Source organism: Chenopodium quinoa, unplaced genomic scaffold (genome assembly GCF_001683475.1).
Source record: "Chenopodium quinoa cultivar QQ74 unplaced genomic scaffold, ASM168347v1, whole genome shotgun sequence".
Classification (NCBI taxonomy): Eukaryota; Viridiplantae; Streptophyta; class Magnoliopsida; order Caryophyllales; family Amaranthaceae; genus Chenopodium; species Chenopodium quinoa.
This window is the reverse complement of record NW_018744996.1, coordinates 2186058-2205863: the sequence shown is the minus strand read 5'-3', so window position 1 is coordinate 2205863 and position 19806 is coordinate 2186058. Positions and strand designations below refer to the sequence as shown.

The window sequence follows — 19806 nt, the reverse complement described above, 5'->3', positions numbered from 1 at the left end:
CAGTACATGACCACATCGCATGATGTGCTTCATTGCATTGAAATGAGGCTCCATAGAATCATGCATAATTTGCAAATTAGACGAACAACATAAAAGTGAGACTTTGTAAAACACCTAAATACAGTATAAAGTGAGTAAGATACAAGAGGGTATGTATCAACACTAAGATTGAACCGTACAAGTGCTGAAGTGCATGCAAGCCTTAAAATTTATTATCCTATTTTTACTAAAGAGAATCACATAAGAAGAGGTGTGAGTGACAACAATTCCTGAGACATAACTCAATGCCACAAAAAGGACATAAGAAATTTATGATACAAACCTGTTGCTCATCAGACAAAAGTGATTAGAGCAAATGAACAATACCATCAATGTATAGAATCACAATAAGCCATATTAATGCCATGGTTAACGATAGTTAAAATAGAATTGGATATTTTACATATACTCTTATCATTATTAGAGCTGTCAAACGGGTTGTGTCGTGTCGGGTTCGTGTTCGTGTCAACATTAAATGGGTTGATAAACCCTTGACCCAAACCTAACCCATTTATTAAACGGGTTGAAAATCCTTGACCCAAACCTAACCCGTTTATTAAATGAGTTAGTCGTGTAACCTTTTACCCACTTACTTTATTAATTCATACGATACATTATATAGTTTAGTACTTAATAAACTAATTAATATTCATATTTAAAATTAAAAAAGAGTAAGAATTAAGGGTGGGTGACTAAGGGTAAGTCAAAACTATATAAGACTTTAAAGTGAAAGAGTAGTAAGATTTGTCCGCCCAAACCAAAAGTATTGCCCCGCTAAAAGTTTTTACTAAAGTTTTTATACTACCAAATTATGTAGTTAGAAGGGTTAGTAAGATTGGCACAAGAAAATTCATTATTTTAACTACTTCAATAAACAAGTTAAGCATGTCGAATTCTGGTTAACGAATTGACATTCAAACCATTAATATAATTAGGTTATGCGTGTCGGTTTCGGGTTGAAAATTTCCACCCAAACCTAACCCGTTTAATTTCATGTTTGGTTCATGTCGATCCAATTACTTAAACGGGTCGAGAATTCTTGACCCAAACCCGCTTATTTCGTGTCGGGTTCGTATCGGGTTATCGTGTTGTGTCAGCTTTTGACAACCCTAATCATTATTAAACATAAAACACGCCAAGCAAAACTTTTAAGCCTCATAAATCACAGTTTATTGTTCTTCCTATGCAGCTCCTAATAGTTAATGAATCCAACGAGAAGTATCAAGACTATCTACACCACTTAAAGTCTCAAAGCTGCAGCTAATGCATACGAAGATCGATTTCATTTAAGAAGGTTAAACCTTTCTCAATCAAAATTTTACAAGCCAACTATATTGTAGCTGTGCTTAACAGTTTCAGAAGCTATTCAAACAACCCTACCTATAAAGTGGGTTGTTTTCTGATCGACAATCTTACGCATCTTACCTTTTGCGAGATGAACTTCATTAACGAGTCACCCTGTTTTACAAGGGCAGGTGTGTACTCAACTGAAGCTGTGTATTCACTGTTCTATTTCGCTTATGTTTTGTCAGCTATATTTTCAAAACTTTGCCAACACCTGCATGATTATGACTTTCGGCCAAATCTTCCGGTATGGCCATTCGTTGGTCCAGGTCTCTTTTGAATACTGCCAGAGGCTCGATCGAATTTCTGTCCTTTTTGATTTTGACCTGTTTTAGAATTATTACGCTTAAATTGATTGGTCTTTCTATCAGCTCCCACATCAGCTCTCCTAGAGCCTCCGGCAGACTGAAAATCTTGCATATGTTTCCTCCTATGGTTCCTCGGCAATTTTGAATCTCTTCCATTGTCATTTGCCTCGTTATATGACCTCTTCTTTGACCTGAAGGATGAAGAAGCAGCAAATAATAAGGAATATATATAGCATTAAAGATTAAAAAAAAAAAAAAAAAAAAAAAAAAAAAAAAAAAAAAACTACGAATCCAAACCCGTTTGTCTGAATATTTGATAGTTGTGGCTTCGCATCAGCTGAATCAGCTTCCTTGGAGTTTGTGTTCCCATGACGATTCTGAATTTGTCAACAGGGAAACATGAAGAGGGCAATACTTACCATTAATGCAGATGCAAAAGTAAGAGATCATGCATTCATACCTGAGAAACTTTTCTCACGAATGACTGGTATCTTTCAGGAGTCACAGACTTAATTGTAGGAAAGCCACACTTTCGTATTATGATCTCTAGTATCACAGTAACCTAGTAATCATAAAAACGAAGAATATCACATGAAATTGTGCATTCACATCAACAAGCAAATTATAAGTCATGTTCAACGAATAGTTACTTTTGATCTGAAATGATGTCTTGAGATAGATGACCATGGGAGAACTCCATCAACAATAGCTGGTAAAAAATTATGCATGTCTTTTGCTTCTAGAGATGAAACCAATACTTTGATAAAGCCTAAAACAGCCTGCACGGGTAACAGCCAAGAATGATCATCCAAGATAATGGGCAATGGGCTACCAGATAACCACAACATTTTCTAGTGTACTAACCTTGATAGTTTCCACAGCTTTAGTCTGTAGCAAAGATACAACAGAGGAAACTACATTTGGAATTTTCACACAGAGCTCCGGTTCCTTGAATACAAACATAGACAATGCAGCGATGGCTGCACTTGTAACATGAGGTGATGGGCCAGAGAGATACCCCATAACCTAGTCATTTTGCGGTAACAATATATTAGTCATTACCGAAGTATACTAGAAACACATACATGAAATTAACACTTTAGAACAATCCAAGTGCACAAAGGATATCAAATCAATCAGAAATTTACAAGCCACAATCCTGTTCAACATAGTACAGCCTACTAGCCTAGCATTATGGAAAATAGAATATTTCTATTAGTACTTGTCTAGTTCTTTTTGTTCTACCCACTTTCCATAATCATCTTCTTCTTCTTCTTTTTTTTTTTTTTTTTTTTTTTTTTTTTTTTTTTTTTTTTTTTTTGCTAAATTACTTTCCTCCTTTTTTCTCTGGGAAGAGTTTTTTCATATCCTATCCTCTCAGAGCTCACATTCTGGGACCCATTCATATCAACAATTAGATACCTTAATTTTTATTTATCTCATCCAAAAAGTAGCATTACCCCATATGGGTGGTCCTGCCTCTCTCTTCTCCTTAGTATTTAGTGTTATAGTAAATGGGTAGAACAGTAAGAAACAGAGAGTAAGTCAGCTTTGAAATAATGTTCCTACCATAGTAATCAGTTTGTAGTATGGACCATCAGGATCTGCGGCAGATGAATCTACTAAGCAAGAACTTATTCTGAGCAAGAAGTCATAAGCTATTTTCCTGGCCTCTTTTCTGGACTGAGGACAATAGAACACAAAATAAGAGTTATTTTACACAACAATGCTACTAAGTGAAAGGATGTAGAGAAAATTAGAAGAGCACATTCAGATTAATTCTGAGATTAGCACTTACATCTTTTAGAGCAAGTATAATCTCATTTAAAATTTGAAAAGGTTGTGTGTTCTCCACATCAGAATTGCTCTGCAAAATTGAATACCTCATTGTCAATATCATTTCAAAGTCAGTTTAATCCATACAGATGCTCAAAGCTATCAAAATGAAATTAGCCTCCATGCACAGCGGATTTCATATTACTGGCGTTAAAAACAAGCAGGACACACCCCCCCCCCCCCCCCCCGAAAAGATCCACATTAAAGTTTTCAGATAAGCTACCAAACACTAGTAATGCCACAGTTTGCACTAACAGTGAACCATGACACACAAACAGTACAGAACTGCCTCTGCAGCACATAAATAGCACAAGACTCCAAAATAACAACACACACACACACACACACACACACACACAAACACAACTAAAATAGACTAATTTGCAGATTAAAAAAAAACTAAACTTCGAGAGGGTTTATCCCTTACTTCTTCCCTTCTTCCTCCGACTCCACTCCACTCCACTTCACATTCAACAACATAATACTATTAATTAAATAAGCATGTCAATTTTCCTGCAATGTAAAGCATATAGAGAAAGGGAAAAAAAAAATTACACCTTTAAAGCATGGACCAACAATAAGTGAAAACAACTTAGGCGATTGCTGAAAGAAGCAATATCAGCAGGAGACTTCAAGCCAATTATAAGATCCACAAGCTCATCCATTTTCAAAGAACAGAACCAAGGGTGTTCCTGAACCAGATAAAAACGTGTAGAAAATGAGTACAAACATATCAAATTTTCAGAGCTTACTTTTGCCAAAATTAAAAAATAAGCACCAACCTCTAGAATACAGCTCAAAGTATAATAAGCTTCAGCAATACATTTGTCATCACCAGACTAAGTCACAGGAACACATATGTCAGCTCTATACATACAAGTTGGACAAGTCAACTATGTGAAGAAAACAAGACAAACCTGCAGCGCGTGCTTTGTCAATCTAAAGATCAGACCGACAAGATCCTCATCAGCTCCCTCCACAATGGATGAAGCTAAATCCAGTATCAAAGGCCTACACAAAGTTGAAATTAATTGACATACATCATGAGAGTGAACAGGGAACATTATCACAGCACCAAACTTTAGAGTTTAGACTGAAACCACTCTTAAATAAGTGTAAGTAAAAATATTCAAGTTTCTTTTCAAAATCATAAGGCAACAACAGAGATCCCATACCACTGTGAATTATCATCTACAGAGCTTGAATCCGATGGCACATCACTAAGTAATAAGTTTGATGGATCAGAATCTTCAGATACAGAAACAGTCTTCACCACTGGGAACCTCTCCAGAGACGAAAAAAAAATCTTCTTGGTGGAAGAAGAATCAGAAATTGAGGCCAAGCAACTGATAGCTTTCTGGGCGAATTTGAAACCAGTGGTATGAGAAATTAGTGACCATAAAATGCATAATATATAGAGGTTTTCTATAACACCAATAAAGTCAAATAAGGTTTTGTATGAAGATTTAATAAACGGTTTAAGACAGTTAGCAAAACCTTTTTCACAACATCCTAATCAATATTAGATTGCTAAGAATGAAAACCTGATCATCTCATAGCATGGATATTTTGGCAGTGTATTTCTGAAACCATTAATTATTTTGTAAACAATTGACCCATGTTACCCACCATAAACCCCCCTCCCTTTTGGCTTCAGCACTGTTTAATGCACCTTATGAGAAAATCTACATCTCTCGCAGTCGTCAACAATGTGTCCCAAACCAGCCATAATCCAAACCTCATATATGTAAACATGAGGTAAAGAGACAATACTTTATACTAGTGGAGAATTTGAAAGGAAGACGTGTATAGATAAACACATATATTAATAACAATGAACCATCATCACATTAAACATGGTGACAAGCTAATAATTTTAAAGATACCTTCAGAGATGTACGCTTTGCAGGTTTTGAATCAAGAAAAACAGTCATCAGAGCCAGAAGCAGTTCACAAGAATACAACGCCAAAGCCTTAATGTTTTTTATAGCAGTTTTCTTGGAATAAAAGAATGATTTTCTTTTCTCCATTAGATAATCTTCCAATGAAAAGTCAGGTGAGTGCTTTACAGGTTCAACAATAGCAGCATCAAATTTAGGAAAGCACTTGTTTTGTCTAACAAGCTCCTACACAAAGAAGATTATCAAAAGGTTACACAAAGATGTGACTATTGATAAAACCAAGAAAGAAGAAATCAAAATAGGCCATGTTTAAACATTTGGGAAATGTTAGAACCTGCAAGGCATCAGCAATATCTTCACGCATGGATGCATTTTTCTTCAGCTGGAAGAGCATCAATTTCGCAAAGGATTGAAAACTCTTGCTGACATCAATTGGATGGCGACAAAATGCAGGTAAAAGACCCCATAAACCATGGCCAAGAGCCTGCAGATCTTGTCCTATTTCTGACTTTTTAACTGGAAAAAGCACCAATCTTAAGTTACGATATTGGTAACTGGTTCACCATGTAATTAACAGAATAGAAAAACAGCTCTCACTAGAAACGGTTCCATAAACTAAAAAATTAATAAAAGACGTAAAGAAAAACTGAATACTTCCTAGTACTATTACTATATATTGATATCTAACCCTGACCCCTAATTACCTATTAACCAATCCTAAAACAATATCCTCAAAAAAAGTGTCATTGAAGCCCAAGGAAAGAGAAACAAAGAAAAGGATTTTTTATAAATAAGAAATTTCATTGGAGAAAACCAAAGTAGTGTCACTCTTTCAATCAATCAATCAATCAATCAAAGCCTTAATCCCATAAGTAGAAGGCTACATGAACCAAATTTGATTATTTCGTGTAGTCATCGACAAAAATCTTCCTCCTCCATCCCTTACGATCCAATGCCTCATCCTCATGCATAGAAGAAAACCAAAGCAGTGTCACTCTTGCTTTGCACAATCTCAATTTGGTGTCCTAAATTGTAAAAACAATTTTACTTTAATGTTTGAAATTGCAGTTGAAAGATGATGTGTCATGCCTTGAAAATTATAGTCAGCAATATTTTTTAAAAAAATCATAATAAATTCACTTCATTCTTTTATTATAGCAACATTTCTTAAATTACGTATCTATAGTAAGTGAGTAGAACAAAAAAGAACAGAGGTAGTATATAATAATGGTAAAAGTTATATATTGTCAAACATAAAAGTAAATGTGCAGCAAAAATATAACAAATAAATGCCATTAAGTTTAAGTTCAGCAGTTTTCTGAAAAAATTCTCATTCTGAAGCATAAAAAAATACTTTGAATTTTTAATTTATTATAATTCTGAAAATAATCTCTTACAATGGGTAAACTGCAAAATTTAAAATTATTTAATAAATCTTTTAAAAGCTAAAGTGTGTTGATATTCCTGAAGTACAAAATTTATACAAAAATTCAAGAAAGGGTACTTTTATTAATTAATTATCTTTTTGGAATATCTTTCCAATTTTAAAACCAACAGAAGATGCCTCTACAGGTACAACCAAAACTGAGTATTAAAAAAATGCAGGGTCTTTCATATGGGTTTTTGTGATTTGCAAAAGGCAAGAAAACATTCCATCACTAGCAATCACATCACTTTTTCTCCCTCCAATATTCTCATAGCATTGACAGGAGGACAATAGAACAAAATTATTTTAGAGGAATGACAGTATTACACAGGCCATAATTTACCTTTGCGAGAAGCCTTTTGGAGTGACTGAGCGATGGGCACAATATTCTCCGTGAAATATCCGAGGGATGCCCCACAGGTATACTTTTTTAAAATGGGCAACATCCACATGTTTGCATATGTTAAATTATCCACATTAAAAGAAATTGGTACAAGGCTTAGAATATTTTCAGCTCCCATAGAAACTACAGCACAGCCAAAACAGATTTGTAGCTGCAAAAAAAGCCAACCCCTTTTGTTAGCTAGTAGACGTTAAAAAACAAAATGAAGCAACAGAGTGCAAAAGGAGCTAAGAGCCAGGCATTATCTATAAAACTACCAATCTACCATACAATTTTGTTAAAATAAGTGCACTACAAAAGCCTAAGGATGTGATAAGCATGGACAAATATCACATTGAGGCATGAGTGCATGACCGTTAGATGGAGCAAAAACATTACATTCATTCACTATGAATGAATCCAGGACGACCAAGTGCAAAAGTAGAAAAAAAAAAAAAAGGTAAATGAAGATAAAATATTTGATTGCAGTAAAGTAGACAGCGTAAATCCAAACAAATTTGACAAATGGGCAGAGCTGTGAAATCAAAGCTCAGTCGTTTTGTTACATAACAGCCTTTCTGTACAGATTTTGGAATTGACGTTCTTCAAAACCCTGGTAAGTATGTCATCCATTACGTGACTCCCCGCATTAGAACCTTTTTTCTGGCTACATCCGTCCATTTGTCACAAAAGGCCATAAGTTTTTGGTTTATTATCCTTTCTCTATTACTGAAAAATTGCATCACTTCCCTTTTACAATCTCCAATGTACTCTTTATAGAAGGTTCTCTAAAACATAGACATGCCCGTTTGATAAGTGATAAGAAAAGGTGGTAATGGGAATGCATTTGTAGGTAAGTTTGTACAAAAATCTTATGTCATTCCCATGGTAACTCTATTCCACCTTAAAGTATCTCTATTTCTTCATAAATTTGCATTTTTATCCATCACCACTTAGCAAGTTGTATTAAGTGTTAATAGAAATTTATGAAGCAAAACACAAGTTTGGCCGTTTGGGGATAGAGTTGCATTACCGGACATTAAGATGACACTTTTCTTTCAAAATTATACTATAAATTATTCCCATAACTACCATTTAGTACTGACAACCATACGGAGCTTTAAAGATATAAATCATAGAATAAGAACTTGTCGAGTCAATGGTGACCTGCATATTATCAGCAATAGCAGAATATACAGATGAGAAACGATGAATAACATTAACTGGTCTTTCAAAAAGTAAAAGTCCAAACATACTCAGTACTAAAAGATACCCATTGAAATCAATACAGACAAACAGACAGAGAAGAGAAGCACACACAAATATCGTATACACATGCAGACACCACAACATGAGCATAGACACACTTGCAAGCGCACAGACACTGACAAAGATTCTTACACGATCTGTGTTCTGCTTGCTGCCATCAACATGTGTATAGATCTCTGTCAACTTAAGGATAATACTCTTCATATGTGAGAATGAATTGCGACCTAAATTTGAAAAGGAAAATTATGGCTCGTCAGGTATGTAAAAGTAAAGGTGAGAAATAGACACATGAATTAGGCATATGTAAGTGTGCAAGATCAAAGTTGATGCTGTATGCATGATCCACAAAAAAAATCAGCAATCATCAGTTATCAGTAAGCTCTCCTGTATTGCTATACATATTTACAGAGATGAAGTTTGACGTTCTTATTAAAACAAAGAGAAGTGACAAAAATTAATACACCCAATCAAGAAGATGCTGCATCAGATTAATGATTAAAAAAAATGACACTGTCTTTCCCAACAAGTGAAAAATAACATTGGAGATGTGACTAAAAATATAAAACAGATACATGCCTTCTGCCTAGAAATCTAGAATGGATACAAGAACAGGAATGGAAACTTAAACCGGACTGAACAAACGTCAATTTTCAAATAATGAGAAAATGTTAATTAAATTACAAAAAAGTCGTATAGACTGTCTGTGCTTCAATTTTCCATGCGACATATTACAGAATTTAGTACTCAACATACTACTACAGGATCCCTAGTCAAGGCTATCAAGTACCTCTGTCTATCTCCCCTCTCACTTATTGAGGGGCACTGGCCCTCTATCGAATAACATATTGATCAGACAACCAGAAGTATACAGCCAGCAGAGGGCAATTTTGTATGAATCCAAAAACAGGGAATTGGAAATCTGGGGAGAAAAAGGTGGTCAGGAGGTCTCAGCAATGAAGGGAGATAGACTCTCAATTCCAGATAATTGAGGACGATGGCTTGAGAGGAGAGAGAAGGGAATGATTCAGACCAGTAATGTATACAGACCAGTTCACAATCAAGCAAACACACACAGCAAAATTTGGGGAAGAAAGACTGATTGTTTGATTAATGTTCAAGCCAAAAGGTTTCTAACAAACAGCGGTTTTAGCCCACAACTCTCCTATGGTAACTTTAGGTTACCGGTCTATAATACACACAAATTGACTACCTAATACAATGCTAACTTCCCTTTTTTTATTTACATCACACATCCGTAAGATGATTCTAGTGGCTGCTTCATTTGTCTTTTTGTGCAGCTATCATTTGCTCATTCCCTGCTGCCAGGTCATTGATGTTTCCCTTGGGTGAGGTCTGTTGTTTTGGCTGCTCTAAATTTGCTGCAAGAAGACCGTTGCCATTTGCCTCCCTTCTTCCTTCAATAAGTGAGGACCATGGCTTTAAGGAATACCTGCAAACTCTCTAAGGTTGAGTCCCCATCCAGTGAAACGAGTACTCCGGCCACCTGAAACTGCATAATATGAGTTCGCCCATTCATGACAATCGAACCTAACATCTCGAGCACTGCATCCCTAAAATCACATCCGCGTTTGATCACACAACCTCTTAAAAATATAACTCGAACCCCCCTACACACTCCTCTACCCTTAATCATCTCTCCATTCCTCAATGACACTTCAAACTCCCGGAGTCAATGACGGAAAGCTTTAACTCTTCCACTCTCTTCGTCGAGATGAAATTGTGTGTGGCTCTGAGATCCACCATCACCACCACCACCTACCCAATTTGATCAATTGTGCCCCTCAACATGGTGGGAGAATTCGAAAGCCAGACCACTGAGCACAAGGATACCTCTGTCGGCGTTCCAACCTCTTCCATCACCACTTCTTCCTCCTTCTACTCGCCGAGTCGCCAAACCCTTCTTTATCATCTCCAATTAGAAGCACACTAAGTTCCTTCTTCCTGCACCAATGCCCTATTCCCCACCCCTCGTTAGAGTTCCCCAATCATTAACACTAATCAGTCGGGTAACCAATAACCAATAACACAAAGAAGATATCTATGAACTAAACCGATAAGTTCAAGTATCCGAATTTTCGGATCAGTTATCGAATATCCGATATGATATCCAATAATAAAAATTTAAACTTTATAATTTAGTTTTTATGATATCATTCAACACTAATTAACAACAAATCAACAATACCATATGATCTTGACCAAATTACTAGTAATATTACTAATCATTCAAGTTATTAAGTGATTATGCACTAATGTAAGTGTTTAGATCTTGGATAAATACATTTAAGTAGGAAAAAAATATATATATATTGCTTATCGGATTGGATTGAGTAATCGTTACCTTTAAAATGATACCCGATAACAAGATCGAATACCCGAACCGTTATGGTTATCACATCAAATACCATAATTTTCGAATCGGTTACAAATCGAGTTTTTAGAGTTTTAGTTTTTCGAGTACTTTTGCTTAGCCCTCGTCACATCTAAAGCAGAGCCCTTTTTCTATTTTCTCCTAAAGCTCCTTCTCAGTTAACCTCTTAGTTTGGCCTCTTAGTTTCGCCAAATTCCCTTGAGGAAGAAGATATATTGCAAGTTAGGTTTACAGATCCTTGTGATTCAACCCTTTTGTCTCCCCTTTACTAGGCCCCGAACTATTGGACTTGTAAAATAAGATGAGGATCGAGCATACATCTTGTTAGGCTGAATAAAGGAACCCGATTTCGTAGACCCAAACCTAGATTATTTTTTTATGTTACCTATCCAGTTTCCTCCACTCTAGTGACCTAACATGGCATGTTAAAGGTTGAATGGGCCAAAAAGCTTGATGTCGGCCTTAGATGACAACATTTAGTCTATTTATAAAGTGGGCCAACATGATGGTTTCCGGAATAAACTTCCAACGCTATTCAGCCGCCACTGTGGAAGTGTGTTTCACGGCTAACCAATGTTCGTGCAGTGATCCCACGTTGGTTAGCCAAAACTGTTGGAGCACCCTTCTCTTCGGATTGCCCCACCCAATCTCAGGGCGCCGCCGAAACCATATCAAGGCAACCCCCTCTTAAGGAAACCACCGTTGAGTTCCTCAACCTCCCACAACCAATAAAAAAGTTAAATTATTGGTGGCTACGGAGAATCCACCCATCAAGGTCGTTCACGTCAAATAGTGGAGTTTTGATCTTCTATACTTCCGATTAGTGCCTCCCCCACCATCAACCTACTCTCTTTGTGTCTCCTGAGGTTCTTCCATCTACAACTTCCTCTTCTCCGTTATCAAGATTTCCGGCCACCACAATTCCGAAGTTTGGCGCAGGTCACCGCACATTTGGGTCTTCCAACGCCTTATCTCCTCTCCAAACTTCTCCATCTGCCTTCTCTCCAAGTTTGCTTGAGTTTCATGACCCTATCGAAATCGGTCAATTCGCCCCTTAAGGCAAGAGACGACATCCTACACGTCCTTCTAGTTCTTCTCGTTACTCACTTCTAGGGCCGCAAAGAGCTGCTCGGCGAGAGCCTTTTAGGCCGCCTCAGCCACCCCTTCCGCCAACGGCCACGGCGTTGGAAACTACCATGCTCGCCAATTCCTCCTAAGTATTAAGTTTCTCTTCCAAAGAAGCTATTTTTTACTCTACTCCAGTAAATCGCTCTTCTAGAGCATTGAGCCTCTGCGTGGTTGAATTCACCATGACCAATGTGCTCTGATATCACTTGTAATGGATTCAAAGTTCACAATCAAGCAAACACACACAAGCAAATTTGGGAAAGAAAGAATATTCTTTGATTAATGTTCAAGCAAAAAGGTTTCTTACAAACAGTGGGTTTAGCCCACAACTCTCCACTTTAGGTCACAAGTCTATAATATTCCCTCAAATTGATTGCCTAATACAATGCTATCTTCCCTTTTTATATTTACATCACACATCCCTAAGATGATTCTAGCGGCTGCTTCATTTGTCTTTTTGTGCTGCTGTCATTTCCTCATTCCCTGCTGCCAGGTCATTGATGTTTCCTTGGGTGAGGTCTGTTGTTTAGGCTACTCCGAATCTGCTGCAAGAAGACAATTGCCATTTGCCTTAGTGCCTCCCTTCTTCCTTGAATAAGTGAGGACCACTTCAGGGATACCTCGGTCCATTGCAAAACATTTCAGTGAGATATCAAAACGTGGACGTTTTTCATGTAGCATAGCATGTCTCAAGAAAATTGATCCCTTAACGACTCTGTCCTAACTTTCAGAATGGAAAGTATCAATGATTTTTCTAAAGCGCACCAAAGGTGTCCAGCATGCACCTAAAAACAACGTTATTCAAGATACTTAGTACGGAGTACAAAGTAAAAATTAACCAAAGTCAACTCGATAAGAACTCAAATTACATTCTAATTTCAACTGGAAAGTGATAAAATCCAGAAGATTGATATCATTTTAATTTCCAGTTTTCAAACTATTTAAAATTGAAAAATTGATTCCAGTTTAAGTTGTGTTTTTTTCAAAACTACTTCGTACAAAACATCTAATTTTGACCATTGGCTTACAATCCACTACGTATTGACTGATTTTATTATTTCTTCAGACAGCTTGCTTCAATCAACCATAACTGCCAACCTAAAGTAATCTACAGATGACACACTAGACATCTGTAAGCCTATAAAACCCAGATATTAAAGGAGTCAACACTCAACAGAAGAAAGTTAAACTTCTTTCAAACTGCTTTCTCTCTCTTCTTCTATCCCAATTATTTTCTTTTGCATACCAATAAAAATAAGCTTCAACACGACACCATCCTAAACACATGCATCAACACAAAATCAGCATTGTAGACCAGAGCTTTATCTCCATCAATTTAATTACGGGAGTTCCAAATTAAGTGAAACAGTGAGCCAAGAGCTTTATAGAAGTAGCAGAAGAGAGAATTTCACAAGAGGCACAGTGGAGACAAAAGCATGGAAGAGAGTGAAAAACCAAGAGAACACATATTCCACAGTTCACACAGATAGTGACGGCATTGAATCTCATTCAACAATACAAATGTAACACAACAGATCTACAGAGATTCAAATTTTTTAACTTTGTAAGGACCAAGCAAGATGAGACATCATCTAACATTCAAATAAGTAAGACTACAGTTGAAATTGATGTTCAAAATAGTTGAAGAACAAAACATGAAATGAATTCAGCACCAAACCACCATAGAGCAATAGATTTTGAATCTGCTTACCAAGTTTGAGGAAAAGAAAAGATAGAACGGCTATTGTATGTTCATTGGGAATCCCATCAAAAGAATCCACCAATTTGATGAAGGTTGAGCAAATTGATGCAATTGCTTTTGATTCCTCTACATTAGCTAGTTGGAAATTAATGTCATCAGACAATTGTTCATCAATCAATTTCCTCAAAATGCTCGAAGACTTTGAAGCAATATCAGCCTCACGTGTAAGAAGCCCTGCCAGTCAAAGTAGAAAAGAAAAAGAACAAAGAGCAGTTAATCATACCTCTAAAACTTGAAGTTTCATCAAAATTTGCAAATAGAAAAAGTAAGATCAAACTGTACAAGGATGATAGCTGACAAACTTTAATAATGTGGGAGAATACTGAGTAAAAAACAACTCCCAAACAAAGATCAAGACACTGCTGCTTTTTGCTTGAGAAGATTACTTAAAATCATTTATGCAGGCGTAAACCTAAGAACACTGTCAGAATATATCAAAAAGGTCAGCAGGGCAACCTGCAATGGCATTAACTCCAACAGGAAGACTCTTATTCCATTTGCCAGTGTCTCGTGCATGAAGTTTGTCAAGAGTAATCTTCAGTAAGTTTGCTGCAGAAATGATGCTGTCATTGGATTTCATTTCTGAAGATACATATGTCGAAAGGGCATCAATTACTTTCCCAGCTAATTGCGTACTAAATCCAACTTCAACTTTTTCTAAGAATACTTCAATAGCATTAAGAACAGGCCTTAAAAACGTAGAAGAGCGTGAATCAAGAAGTTCGATTAATTTCAAAATGATTTTCTCACTACTTTCGCCACAAAGATATGGTATAGCAACCCTCACAATGTTCAACGCATGCACGATGTCCAACTGCTCAGCTTCACATTGTCTCTCACTTCCAGATCCATCCACACTTTGTATCACACCCAACTTGATCGCAATAGACATAAAACTTTCCAATAAAGACATAACTAATTCACTCGCCTTTTTCTTCACAGTCTCAGACTGAAAAGATTTAAGAGCATTCTCCAAGTACACTAGAGCACATTTTCTAACCTGCAAAAGAGGAAAACAATGCCATTAGAACTTAGCACCAACAAAATTTCCAAATTTCCAATCACTCATGGAAACAGAACACTAAATACATTATCCACATGTCAAGTTCTATATTTTACAAATTTTACAACAAAAAACCATCTACAGATCCATTGCAGCTCCTTCAGTTTCCACTTGATCTTCTCCATTGTTCTCCAGCATGGAGAAGAATTGAAACAATTGGAAACTCAGGAGCAAAATACAGCAGGGCTAGCTAGCATGGCTAATAAGTTCCCAAAATAACAAACTTGACAGCTTGATAGCAAACAGACAACTACCTGCCATCAGCACTGTATACAAAGGCTCAAGGCGCACCAAGGCGTTTCGGAGTTCCTGGCGCCTAAGGAACGCCTATGTGCGCCTCATTAAAGTAAGGCGCACATAATAAACAGTAAAAAAAATTCTGAAAAAATATTTGTGCGCCTCAGGCTCAGGGGGTGCTCCTTAAACTGCGCCTTAATGCACCTAGGCGCACCAAGAGGCGAGACTTAGCTGGGCCTCATCAAAACCACCTCACCTAGACCACAAAAGGCGCATGACCCCTAACGCCTTGCGCCTCAACGTCTAGGCGCACCTTTTCAAACACTGGCCATCAGGAAACCTTCATATTTTCAATTACCAAATCAAATGTTTTTCCTCCTAACAACCTACTCCCAGTGGAAGCCATTCGAGTGTGTTCTCCTTCACCTGAACTTTACTTAATAAGACTTATTGTATTTGAATTTATTGCCCTTGTACTTGACTGAACTTATTTTAACTAAACCTAACTTAACTAAGTGAAAAATAAGGTGACAAGAACATAACCTAAATCTTAAATAAGGGTAATTTCACAGTGGGCAAATGCGTGTACCCGTTTGCAGGGGCAACTGGCCTAAACGTGCTACAGAGATGGTACCATTAGCTAACAGTTATGGTGTGGACAGACAAAGGCATGGGGTTCCAAGTGTATCGACACAATATTTATGATATATTTGCATAATCTTTTATCAAGTAAAGTACATTGGGAAGTATATATTGTATTAACAGTGTACTTTATATCCTTAAGTATACATATGTACTTAATCAATCAAGCAAAGGGCAACACAATACGCAATTCCTCCCATCCCCATCATGTCTACTAGCCATCAATATGTTCGGAGAACAGAATCAACAGATTCTATCTACAATTAAGTAATTGACAGGCATTATACAAAATGCTTCAATCAAACATAGTTTTTTCTCCTACAAATTCCTTTACTATCACCTCATAAAACCCTTAACGCCTCTTACCTAACAATACCTCTAAATATGCCAGAAAAGACGGTAATTACTCACTGAATCATTTCACTCCTCAAAAATGCTTGAATGACGTAAATATTTTAATTAATTTCATAACCAAACAACACTCAATAGTCAAGAGCAATGTTTAAAAAGCAATAATCCACCTCAAATTATCGTATACAATCACATAAACATATAAATGATTTCAACATATCAATGCAAGCCTGAAAGTCGAAACATTGCGATAATTAAAAGCTCGAAATTGAATTACCTTCGGGCGCTTATCAGTGCACCAATTAAGCAAAGTTTGGAAGGGCAAATCAACAGAACTCCAATCCTCAAAATCGGAAAACCCTAACAAAACCCCTAAACACTTAACAACACACCTAGCACTAGAAGCAGACCCAACAATCAATTCTCTCTCCTCACTCCCCAAAACCGTAACCAAAATCATCGCAGCCTCCGCCGCTTTCTCGGAAGAAATGGAACTTTCTGGAACAAGCGAGAGAACAATGGAGAGGAAAGTGGCGAGAGCAGAGGCAGAAGCGGCGTCGTTTAGAGGTCTGGAGAGTTCGTTAATGGCGGCGGCGAAGTAGGAGAGAGGAGAGAGAGGGAGAGATTCTTCGAGAAGGAGGGATTTGACGGCGGCGGCGGTGGCGATGAGGTGGTGGTGTTGTGGGGCGGAGGAAGATGAGTAGCGTTGCATCAGTTGAGATGAGATGTCGACCGTTGGATCGAATCCGGTGAGGTCCATTAGGGTTTCGGGTTCGCCGGAGGTGGGAGTTTGCTTCATGGTGGGAACTGGGAAAAGAGAGGCGAATGGAAGAGGGTTTTGTTTTGGTGGGAAAAAAGGATGGCCGAATAAATACCTTCCTATTTTCACTCACAGAAAATATAAGTTTATCGATCTGATAAAATCAGGGGTATTAGGGTAATTTTATTTATGTAATTGGGGCAACTTTGTATTTTTCACCATTTTCTTCCTTCATTAACCCATAAACTCACTTCCCCCTCCACCCGATCCGCTGCACACCGATGCCGCCACCGCCTATGACAATTCAGAATACCGCAGTGAATGAAAGGCTTTTCCTAAGGGGTTAATATGGCCCTAATTTACACTATATTCTAGTAGGGTGTCTATTTATTTTGCCACGAAGCGCCCATTGTTGAGGAAGAAGAAGAGGACGAAGAGGAAGGCTTTTGTGGATTTGATCGGAGAAAGGCGGAGAGATGGTGGTGGCTGTGATGGGTTCCGAGTGGTGGTGGATGTGATGGTGGTGGACCAGATGGTGGCTTTGGTGGTGCTGTCGATGGAAGACTATAGAAGATGGCTTGATTTATTTTAATAATAGAATATAAATATAGATTAACACTTTGTTTTGCTCTTGAATTACGAGGGAGCCCCAGTTGATCTTTGTGATAAACAAAAATTGTTTATCTAATGACATTTTCGTATATAAATCAACAAAACATCCCAGTCAGCATGGCATTTTCGTAAATAAGTTAACAACTTTTATTAAAATGCGTGTCCCACAAATGTTGACTTATTTACAAAAATGTCATACTGACTTGGATATTTTGTTAATTTATTTACGAAAATACCACTAGATTAACGATTTATGTTTATCACGAAGATAAACTTGTATTTTCTCCTTGAATTACTCATCCAACCATCTCATTTAATGAAAATTCCTTGTTTTTGTCTTCTTATCTTGTCGTAAGATTATAATGAGCATCATACTCATTTAAGTAACCCTAATGTTTCTCAAAAGTTGCAACCAATTGACTTATATATTCGGCATATGTTCAGCGACGCATAACTTGATAGTTAATATACTTATTCATTAATATACGGATGAAACTAACTCAAAAACAATTAAATCGGTATTTATTTTAATACATTAGTATATGGAGTATGATTAAAAAATAGTCCTTATGCCTATGTATAAGAAGTCAAAAAAGGGAAATATCAAGGATTGAAAAACATTAATTACACCAATTTACGAGCGATTTTGTCATATATAAACAAGGTCGTCTTAAACATTTTGGAGGCCCTGTTCTAGTTTTTAAAATTAGGCCCTTACTAAAATGCAAGTTTAGAATTATTTCAAAATGGTCATATTTTTATAAAATATTAGGCCCTTTTAAGAGGGGTAGATTGTAATCCTCCGCAATTTTGTAAAATTTATAATTATATAATACTAGATGAAGCCCGTGCAATGAACGGTTTGTTTGTATTTTTTCAAACAAAATATTTTACTAAATATATATTTATATCATAAACTTTGTGATATTCGCTTGTTTACTACTTGAATTTTTTATTATAAAATGAATTATTAATTTTGCTTTTCATATTTAGATAAATTCCTTATATAAAAAGATAATATTTTATTTCACAAAGTTTTATATGTGACTGGTCACACCGTGTAGTCGAAATTACTTGGTCAGGGGTTACTCGGTCAGTGCTTTGGTGTGTCTCAGCCGACCACACAATATGGTCAGCTAAACAAAAAAACACACTGATTTTATTTTTATAATTAATATAAAATTTTAGATCTAAAATAAATTGCAGTTCTTTTATTCATTGGCTAAAATGTAACATTTTCCTATGTGACGCTCTTATAAATTTTTATTTAGTATTATATTCCTACGTGTCGCTTTAAAAAAACTAATCTTACGTGGCATAATCCTATTGTAGCGTTTTAAAAATATTAATCTTACGTGGTGCTTTTTTATTATAATCCTACGTAGCGCTTTAAAAAAACTAATTTTACGTGGCATAATTCAATTGTAGTGTTTTAAAAATATTAGTCCTACGTGGCGCTCTAATAATTTTTTAAAAATTAAAATCCTACGTGGCGGTCTAAAAAATCGAGAAAAAACTCCCCTTTATATATATACTAGTTTTGTGTCTGGGTAATGCCCGGATTGTCCTAAACTTCATGTTATTATCTAAAATATTTAGATATACGATATCATATCGCTTATTTATATAATAGTGTACTTTTTATAGTTTTATTTGTAAATAGATATCTATGTTATATTAACTTGATATTTTTTATTGCACTTAAATTATTTCTAATGAACAGAAAGTATTTTTACCAAACTAATTTTTTTTTCTAATTAAAACTTATTCTTACCGATTTTCTAGTTTTTATTAAAATGTATTATAAATGGATCTCGTTTTAAAGAGCTTTTTAAAATGAATTTTATGGTGAAAATAGTAATGAGTTATAAGATATTTATTAAAAGTTATAATTAATTTTGTACATATGAAATATTAGAAGTATATTGATAATAAAACACTATACAACATTTTTATCTTAAAAAAATATATCAAAAATTCGCCTACTTAGCATCCTATGTGTCACAATAATACATATCTATCGCCTACGTAGCTCGACACTTGGCGAAAAACTGGGAATGATGTCTCATGGCCTATGTATATATATTGGATTGTAATTATTATAAAATTATATAGCGAGTTTAGGCCCTTTTAAGAGGGGTAGACTGTAATCCTTCGCAATTTTATAAATAAACGAAGGTTTAAAGTGTTGTTTAATTGGATTTTAAAGGTCGTAAAGTAAGTTAGTATTGCTGTAAATTTGATTGTTTGGGTATTGATTGAGATTTTGTTGTTTGGTTTAAGAGAAGACCTCTTAGAAGGTGATTTTTGGTTGGAAAAGTGGTTTACCAATTCGTTTACTCAAGGTACGTACA

At 36.1% G+C, this 19806-nt stretch overlaps 1 protein-coding gene across 1 annotated transcript; it reads right to left on the bottom strand.

The window, feature by feature from the left end:
- Positions 1-1158: 1158 nt before the first annotated feature.
- LOC110707293 (RRP12-like protein) lies at positions 1159-17467 on the bottom strand. Its single transcript, XM_021885310.1, has 18 exons — positions 16358-17467; positions 14244-14787; positions 13737-13961; positions 8638-8729; positions 7198-7408; positions 5763-5944; positions 5414-5653; positions 4703-4884; positions 4445-4538; positions 4310-4366; positions 4085-4219; positions 3490-3558; positions 3261-3374; positions 2556-2717; positions 2342-2470; positions 2152-2253; positions 1989-2068; positions 1159-1882 (listed from the first exon to the last, which is right to left on the bottom strand). The coding sequence occupies exons 1-18, from the start codon at positions 16877-16879 to the stop codon at positions 1606-1608; spliced, it is 3417 nt and encodes a 1138-aa protein (XP_021741002.1). The 5' UTR covers positions 16880-17467; the 3' UTR covers positions 1159-1605.
- Positions 17468-19806: the final 2339 nt, after the last annotated feature.